The following is a 9,665-nucleotide window of genomic DNA, read 5'->3' on the forward strand; positions in this document are numbered from 1 at the left end:
GAAGATCTTTTTGTAAAAACATAAAGGATGCATGTGTTAGTCTGTCCTCTATTCACCTCCAGACCATCTGTCAAACATAATGAACTAATCACCTTCACACCAATTAATCCCAGTGAAGCTCTAGAAGTACAGTGCAACCGAGTGTTTAGTTTTCCTTTTAAAAAACTCACTAGTCCAAAAAGCAAAAAGTGACCTTTTTTTTAAAAAACAAACAAAAAAAAAAAAAAAACATAGCACCGACTGCTCTCCATTGCTTCATACTCTCTCCAGTAGACGTCATGTGAAGTAATTAAATGTGCTTGTTGAGTGGGAGCAAAAGCATCAAAGTAAACCCACACACTGTGGTTTGTGAGTGAGTGTAAATATGAACTGCATGGTTTGGTGATGCATGTGTTGTTCTTGTTCCTTGTGATTTGTTATTATACATAATATGATTGAAATAAGATAAAGTGGCAGGTTACTGTATAAGAACAGGGTGTTGTATTTGCTGATCAGGTTCACAAACCACTCGCGGAGACTTTCTTATTCAACCGATAAACCGCTAAGCTAACTTGTCATCATATTACATTTATGATGCACAAAAACGTAAATAAATCATACATTTAGTGAACAATGATGTGCAGCTAGAGCTGCCTATTTATTATATTTATATTATATTTATTCTCCTTTAAATTCTTCTTTAAATGAAGAAAATTAGAATAACCACAGGTCTCTTTTCAGCACTGTAGACAGTTTTTTTCCTGAGTTAACATCATTAGTGTCATCAGTTAGAGCACATCCCCACTAATTTCCTTTAATTAACAGCTCTATATTAATTCAAATTAATCTATCCTTATTAACAGGATATTATATATAACTTCCTCTCCACTGATGCCTGGTGTTTTCTCTTCTATGTTGTGATTCGGCACTATACAAATAAAAAATGAATTGAATTGAATGGAATTTTATTGATGAAATCAAAGATAAGCATTGGACTGCACTGTACCTTTAAGCTTACCACCATGGGTCAGCTGTGCCTGGTGTTTTTTTGTCATTTCCATTTGTGTCTGAGGTTTCTCGTCCCCTCGGTCTGAAGTGTGGACACTAACTGTGTTTGAAGCGCACAGATTACAGTGGCACGTTAGAGAGTGTTTGCCATCTGTGCACGAGAAGAGAACCAGGTGGCTGTCAAGGGTTTCAAGATTAGGGTTCAAGTCTTCTTTATCTGAGAAACAGGCGAGGATAAACATGTTAATTGGGTGCGGAGGTGACGCTGTGCTTGCTCGATGATAATAAAAAAAACACTGTGTGTTCACACATGTATTTTGTGTTGAATTATTCAGTCTGGGCTGTATTTGTGTGTTACCAGTGCTGCATGCAACAAAAGAGGCTATTCCTCGCTTTTGTTTTCACTCTAAATATCTTGAAACTCGGTTAGTGTATATTAACAGATATCAGGCAGATAAAACCCATTGTGATTGCAATTAAAAAGACAAACACTGCATTTCAGTTGCGTGATAGAAGCTAAATTATGCACAGGTGCAGCAGGTGCATCATGAATTGTGATATTGTTGTTTATGCTGCTTGAGCATAATGGTCACACAATCCACTCCTCTGATTTTCTCCCACACAGCCATCCTCTCTCCAGTGTGAACCTCCCCACTTCTGCTGAAATCTCAGAACTCATCCATAAATCCAAGCTCTCCACATGTCAGCTCGACCCCCTCCCCACAGTCCTGGTCAAATCCCTGCCATCATCCACTCTTCACTCGCCACTGGAATTGTTCCCTCACTCTTCATAACTGCAGCTGTCACCCCAATATTGAAATAAACAAAACACAACAAACTGGTTCAGATCTCAGCGACTTCAATAACGACCTCATAAGCCCCATTTCTCACCTTCCTTTCATCTCCAAAATACTGGGAAAACAAAAGCCACTCAACTCCACTCCCACTTAACCCAAGACAGCCTCTACGAACAATTCCAGTCTGGTTTCCGCACCCCCGCCACCACCACAGTACCCAATCTGCTCTCATAAAAATCACCAGTGACAGCTGACTCTGGATTACTCACTATCCTCATCCTCCTTGACCTGGTGCGGTCTTTGACACAATCTCTCACTCCATTCTCTTCAATAGATTATCTTCCATAGGCATCACTCACACGCCCACGTCCACTAGTTTTCACTCCTGTCTCTCAGGCCACGCTCAGTTCATTCAGCTCATTCAGATCCCAAGCCTCCCCCGTCACCACAGGTGTGCCCCAGGGGTCAGTCATGGGGCCCCTTCTTTTATCATCTACCTCCTTCCCCTTGGCAATATCTTCCACAAATATAATACCCACTTCCACTGCTTTGTGGATGATACCCAGCTCTATTCATCCAGTTCACCAAATTCAACACTAACACCCCTCTCCATCACTAACTGCTTATCTGAAATAAAATCCTGATCCCTGGACAGTTCGCCAGTAGTTTATATTCTATTGTATTCTAATTTATAGCATTATTTTAAAAAAGAGAATTAATTAGGCGATAAAGTAACCACAATCTGAATAACTAATAAAGTTAAACTTTCTCCTTGTGCTTCCCTTTACACGCAAACAAACAGAACATATTACCAAACAGATCAGTCAACATAAAAAAAAACCATATGTTTTATTAGTTGTTCATTTATCTAACATAATAATAATGATAATAACATATTTGGTGTTCTGTCCTCATTGTTTATATATTCCTTGTTTTGTACTAATGAGGATCCTTGTTTGACATCATACACCTACATTTGCCAATGCAGTTAATGTCGTTGTGTGTTTTAACGGTTCACAGCTTTACCACCTTCTCTTTATCTCCTTCCTAAATCGTCTCTGCAACTTACTTTCCCTCCCCCTCTTTCAGCTGAGCAGGTTTGGTGGCCTCCTTGACCTCCACATTTATTCCCTCTTGTAATCCCTCTGAATCTTCAAGCCAATCCCTTTGCTCCTCTAATCTCCTGGTGCCAGGACACCTGCACAGACTCCAGCTCCAACGCTTCAGACGCCATCATGTGTCTAGCCTGTCACCTACTGTGAGGTGACTGTGGCTCTGAGGCAGACTGGCTCATCCGTGAGTACTTGTACATGCAGTTGAAATATAAATGTCCATGTCACATGGTCATCACCAGCTTCCCTTTTCTCACACTTATCAGAAATCACAGAAATAGGAATACTCTAGGTCACCTGGGGGTCAATGAGCCTCTAGTCTGGTCAGGAGGGGGCCGGTCAAGTGAAAATAGTACATTTTTTGTGGGGTAAACAACTGTTCAGCAGGGGTGGATGATATGATATTAAAATAATATCACAATATTCCATCATATCATTACCAATATTACATTTCAAACAGCTGAAAGAAGATGATCAAAACCTTTTAGAAGTAGATTTGTGCAAGAGTTGAGTGACAGGGGCGTTTAGCTCACAGTTGCCCCATAGGATTACAATGTAGCCACTGCCACGATGTCACGTCTTGGTGTTATATTAGACTCTGATCTAACATTTAACATTTAAGCATTTAAGCATTTAGCAGACTCTTTTATCCAAAGTGACGAGAGGAATGAGCTACATAGAAGAAATCTTGGAAAGAACTCCACTCGATAGGAACAGTGGACTGACAGAGGGTGAGAGTACAGAGGTGCAGCAAGTGCAGAAGGAGATGGTGCAGGGTCTTCAAGAGCTGCAGCATTCTGGACCATCTGTAGTGGTTTCATTGAGACTTTAAAGCCCACAATACAGACATGGCAAAAGCCGTGTCTCAACAGTCAATGCTGCATCCTCCATGTGAGCAGCCGACAGTGCCAGTGTGTCCTGTCGGCTGCTGCTGTGAGAAATGAGACGGTCTAAGCCACACAACTCAGCAACTCTCCTTCAATTCAATTCAATTCAATTCAATTCAATTTTATTTGTATAGCGCCAAATCATAACATACATTATCTCAGGGCACTGTACATAGACAACAACTCCTTCTTCTTCTCTTAATAAATCCCAGCAGACTGTACACCGAGAGTTTAAGGGCTGCCCTGAAAAGAGTAAATGCACAATCCTTGTCCAACCTGAACTCACTTCATGTTTTGTCACTTTCAACTAAAGAGAGATTTCTTGAGCCCATGAAGTCCCTCAATTCATACACAGATGAATATAAATGAACATCATGTGTTCTTTCTTCCAATCATGTGTTTCCTCTGTTTGAGTACACATGACTAAGAGGTTCTGCCGCTGATCTGGACCCAGTCATGTTTCAAATTTCTTTGTCTCTGTCTGCGTACACACCTGCAAATCACACATCAGCTCTAAATAAAGATTCAATTTACTGATGCCAGTTTATGCCTGTTTTAAATGTGTTTTAGACATTTAACTGAATGGTGCAAAACAACTGAGGGTATCAGTTATTGGTCCTGATGCTCAAACATGGAAACGTGACGATAAACTGAAAACTTGGAAGAGCTGGGTCTTCAAGAGCTTCTTGAAGACAGAAACCCGCAAATCATTCATCAGCTGCTAAATAAAGATTTATTTATTTCTTTATATTGTAATATAAAAACTATACTTCGTAACATTGTCTGTTACTTCTGTGTAAAAAATGCACCAATCACCAAGTAACCCCCTCTTGGAAACTCCTACTATAGTGAAAACAGCTAAACAAGCACCCTCCAAAAACACTTAGTATTGATGGAGCAGCATCTTCATGAGCACTGATGACATTCCTGATCCTAAGACCTGCTCCTGTTCCCTTGTACACTGTGAAGTATGAGAATCGTCCCCGCTCCTCCAGACTATCCAGTAAACGACCACACAACTCATCAAACTGTCAGAGCAATAGGTTAGAGGATTCAAGGATTCAGACCCTGGCAGTAGTTACTCACCCCATTTGAACATCATGGTCGTCAGCAGCAGTGTCTTCAGATTCAGCTCCATGGTTCAACCACTGATCCTGACCTGTAGAGGAATACCGGGGGTGATGGGTAGGGGGGAAAAAAAGTGAAGTAAGTAATCCTATTTTTGTGGCATGCTACTGTTTGATGAAAGAGCTCCTGGCTGTGTTACTGTTGCCCTGTGCTCAGAGGCAGGCATGCTACACACTGGCTTTGCTTGGCTCGTAATGAGTGTGAAGCAAACAGCACTCCCAGCGCTGGACTCACAGGGTGTAATCAGCCATGAGAGCATAGAGGCATCAGCAAAACATGAGCTGGATTAACACCAGCACACACTGACGGGACAAGACGCTGCACAGAGATAAACGTACAAAGGGAATATTAGAACATGCAAATGATTATCTTTACAAATGTGTTACTGTTATTTTCTTCAATTTACAGTAATTGTACACCTTTACCAAATGCACATTTGTCTTCATTGAATTCAAAGAAAATATTTAATTAAATGACATATTGCTTTAGAAGAATAAAGATCAAATAAAATATGAGAAACATATTTAATGCTGTTCATTGTCTGTTAGACTGCCCATCTTGGATGCAGCATGATAACATGCATATATAAACAGATTTATAACAGTACTACTATATATAGAATATGTATATGTACAATATATATCACTGAAAACTGTTTTTAATTTATTTGCATTGTTCTGTCAAATAGGTTTTTAGAAACTATAGAACTTTAATAAAAACTACGACATTACCTGTTCTAGGCATTTCCACCTGAAATGTGATTTAACAGTCAGCATCTTTCTAAAAATTGGAACAATTCAAAGGCCCCTTGCAACAAATGCACTACACTATTTATCATATTCTGAACAGTGTTTTTTAACGAGCTGATATAACACTATGGTCCTCACCTTGGGCACGGCATGGCACGGTTTAGGTTGCTGTTACATATTGAGATTTTATTGAGATTTTAGACATTTCCCTGGTAATTGTTGGAGATTAACCCACGTTTTTAGGATTGTTAAGTCTTTTTAACTATCTACAGTTCAGCATGGTTCGGCTTGATTTCTGTGTCGGCACGCTGACCAATCAGTGGTCAGAGTAGAATGCAAACCTAAAGGGCACATTCTGTGCTAATCAAAACAACAATTCATACATTCAGTTGATTGTATACTCAGCATAAAACATCAGCATAATTAAATATTTTCACCTAAAGGCAAGTGATGTATGGCTTTGGCAATCACTGAGGCAAAACCTCAGGTGAGGTCAGAGCTCAGTGAGGTAGACTTTTACCTGGCCCTGAGGAAATGCTGGTAAACTGTGCATCTAAGCAGAGTAAATAGCACTTTGTTCACATTGTTTAAGGTGTGAATGGGAAGCTGCGAAACCTTTACTTGGAACATAGTCCGGTGGTGGAAGAAATACTTTGTGGATCTCTTCAATGCCACCATCATGTATTCTGTGGCGGAAGCATAGCTGGATGACTCAGACGTGAGCTCTCTCATCGCTGTGGCCAAAGTATCCGAGGTCCTGGAGACTATGGGTGTTTTAGGGCTTTCCTGGGTTGACATGCAGCATTGTCTGGACATCCTGCACAGGACCTGTGGAGTGACAGACAGAAGGGGAACCATAGGGTGTGTTCCAACTACAGACTCACACTCCTCATCATCCTACACTAGGATACTGGAGAGAACACTAGACCAGCTCTATAGCCTCGAGTTAGGGTTATGTGAACCAACTTAATTGCCTGTAGCATTGGGTTGTTTTCACAGTGCAGTCCAGTGGATCCAGGCCAGGTTTTAGTTACCAGCTCATTAGTGTCTTCAGCAGCTTTAGTGTGCAGCTTAGCAGTTAGGCACCCATCACTACTTGGCCTGTTAGAGACCTGTTACCCCTTTTACTCCCTCCATGTCCCAGCCCTCCCTAAACACCAGCTGCCTTTGACACACCCCCAGATTTGCAAGCACAAACTACAGTACACCAGCCTATTACAGCCATCTGTCCATCAGGACTATAACACCACAAATAAAATAAATGAGCTATAACATTATAATAAACAGAGAATCATATTTAGAGAATGACTTGGGTGTGCTTTTTTTAAACACCTGACCTGGTTAAAATAATTCAGAGCTGTGCTAACGATTTTGCCGCACATGATCATGATACCCTGTAAAAGTGAAGGTAATAACAGATTTGATTAAAAAAAACAAGAATAAAACACATTCATTCAAGTGATCAGTCAATGTTAAATCAGCAAAACTTGTCATAAAAATATATACACTGAAAACTCAGCTTGTTGTCGATCACATTGAGGAGGTTTTTGTACTGCTGTGTGACTTTGAGAGTCTGGTTGCCCATCACCAATCCACATCTCTTTTGTTTTGTCAACATTAATATTTAAAACTGGATAAAAGTCGCGAGGATATAAATACCTACAACAAGTTAGGCAGGTCCAAGCCATCAATAACTGTGCCCTGGCGGTAATAAGATACCTTGCTGGCATAATTACCTGGATAAAGAAAGAGAGCGTCTACTGTCATCAAGACAAGAAAGCTCCTCACCATGCATGGATGGTTTGTCCCTAAGTCCAGCACCCTGAGATTTGTATAATAAGTGTAAAGAGGGAGGCAGAGGACTAGTGAGCATCAAAACTCCAAACCAAGAAATAACATCCAAAGATACTTTAAGAAGATTGCCTCCACTGATGCCCACTAAATGAATGCCTCAGGCAACTGAAACTCAGCAGCGATGAGCAGCCAGAGGGGGAAATATTTAAGGACAAGCCCCTACATGGCTCGTACCACCAACACATTAGAGAAGTGGCTGTATTCAGAAAAACTTACCAATAGCTGGAGATGGCCGGACTAAACTACAGCACAGAGGCGCTAATGATGGCTGCACAAGCAATGGCCCTAACCGTAGACCATAAGCAACAGATCAATAGAGTATAGGGTCCACCTCATCTGACCTCAAAGACCTCTACTGACCAGTTGAACGAACACAGACACTAGGAGGCAGGGACAACCACAGTAAACCAGGTGAAAGGTGAACACGTAAGGGCCGAGCAGACAAACAACAGGGAAGACGGGTCAGGGAACAAAACTGCACAAGGTACACACAAGGAAACACTTCAAACATAAAACAGGAAACACAGAAACAGGATTCCAGACACAACAGCCAGGGTAAGGAAAAAGAGAACAACAAAAAGACCAAACAGAATAAATATCCAACTAAAAGGGCCCTGGAAAATCTGGGACAATGGCTGCAGCAGAACAGACTAAAGTGACAGCAGTATTACAGCTCCTGGTGCAGGTGGTCAAAATTCAGCACCTGAATACATGACATTAGAAGAGACAACGTCTCATTCTGTTTTCACACTTTAGCGTAAACTGCAGCACATAGGAAATTCAAAGTGAGTCACATTTGATTACACAGTCTTCCAGTAACCCCTGTGTAATCTCACTTAAACGCAAACTGTGGTAAAAATACAGCATGGCACATGCTGAACTCCACAGTGACAACTGGCGACCGGAGCGGATCAGCTGTTGTTGTCCTTGAGAGGATTTGGTCTAATCAGCAATAGATAAAAAAAAAAAAAAAGAAGAAAAAATACAATGTAACATTAGTTATTAATCAGGCATCTGAAAGACGATGCAACGTGCTGCTGCTGTGAGGTTACAATCTGGTTACAATCTTTTCTTAACTCTAACACAAATGACTTTCCTGTGTATTACTACAATGACCTGACGTGACGTTCTTGGTCATGTGCAGAACAGCACGGACACATGTAAGCAAAACATTGTGGTTTGTGCAGGATGTTTTGTTCATAAGATGACTGTCACTTGTTTTTAACTGCTGAACTTCCACTTTAATTGCAAGTTATAGAAATGATGACTTCAATCTACGACCTGTTCCACATTTAAAGGGATAGCTCTTGTTTTTTGAAGTGTGGTCTTAAGAGATGCTAATACACAGATTGCTGGCTGAGCTGTGTGCCTTTATTTTAAAGCCTTCTAAAACATCTAACCCTTGAAATTCTTTATTGTTATTCCACTTACTGTTTTGGCACTTTGTTCAAGTGCCAAATGTGCAACTGAGTAACCCAATTTCTGGTGTTGAACTTAGTGAATGAATGTTCTTTGGACATGTTTTAGTTGACACATGACATTTTCCAGAATAACATAATTGTTCAGGTGATCCGTCCACCATCGAGCCACCATTTCATTGCCAGAGGAATCACAGCTAAATACTGTCACCCGCTCACAGGGCAACCTAACTATTGTTTTATTGCTTTAAAGACAGCAAATAACTAATTAGCATATTCAATAATCATGAGGCTAATATTTGACAGATTACACCTCACCCAGTCCTTTGGACTTGTTGGAATACACTTGTTGGCCCAGTACAACTCATAAAATGTACATTCTCACTTGCCAAAAAGTAATTGCATGTCTGACCTTGTGACCTTAAGGGTTTTTTTTGCCTCAAAATCACTTGGTTTCATTCATGAGGCTATTATCTGGCAGAGTATACCTCACCAAGTCCTTTATAAGTGTTGGAATGCATTTAAAGAGCCAGTAAAAATCACAAAATGTATATTCTGACGAGCCAAAAAGTGATGGAAACCTATGGAAACCAGAAATTCCGAGTCAGCTAATACATCGAAAGAATCTCTTTACTAGAAATGGTTGCTATGATACAGATGAATGTCTTTCATCCTTTAAAGTCCTTCTTTTTCTTCTCTTCTGTCCCCGAGTATTATTTTTGTTTTGCTGTCT

At 40.5% G+C, this 9,665-nt stretch overlaps 1 protein-coding gene across 1 annotated transcript in view; it reads right to left on the reverse strand.

The window, feature by feature from the left end:
• Positions 1-5,088, reverse strand: part of crb2a (crumbs cell polarity complex component 2a) — a 31,896-nt gene extending 26,808 nt beyond the window's left edge. The window contains exon 1 of the mRNA XM_058617265.1: positions 4,870-5,088. Coding sequence (XP_058473248.1) covers positions 4,870-4,921 — 52 coding nt within the window. The 5' untranslated portion in view covers positions 4,922-5,088. The remainder of the gene's footprint in view (positions 1-4,869) is intronic.
• Between the last annotated feature and the right edge of the window lie 4,577 nt (positions 5,089-9,665).

Source organism: Solea solea, chromosome 19 (assembly GCF_958295425.1).
Source record: "Solea solea chromosome 19, fSolSol10.1, whole genome shotgun sequence".
Lineage (NCBI taxonomy): Eukaryota > Metazoa > Chordata > Actinopteri > Pleuronectiformes > Soleidae > Solea > Solea solea.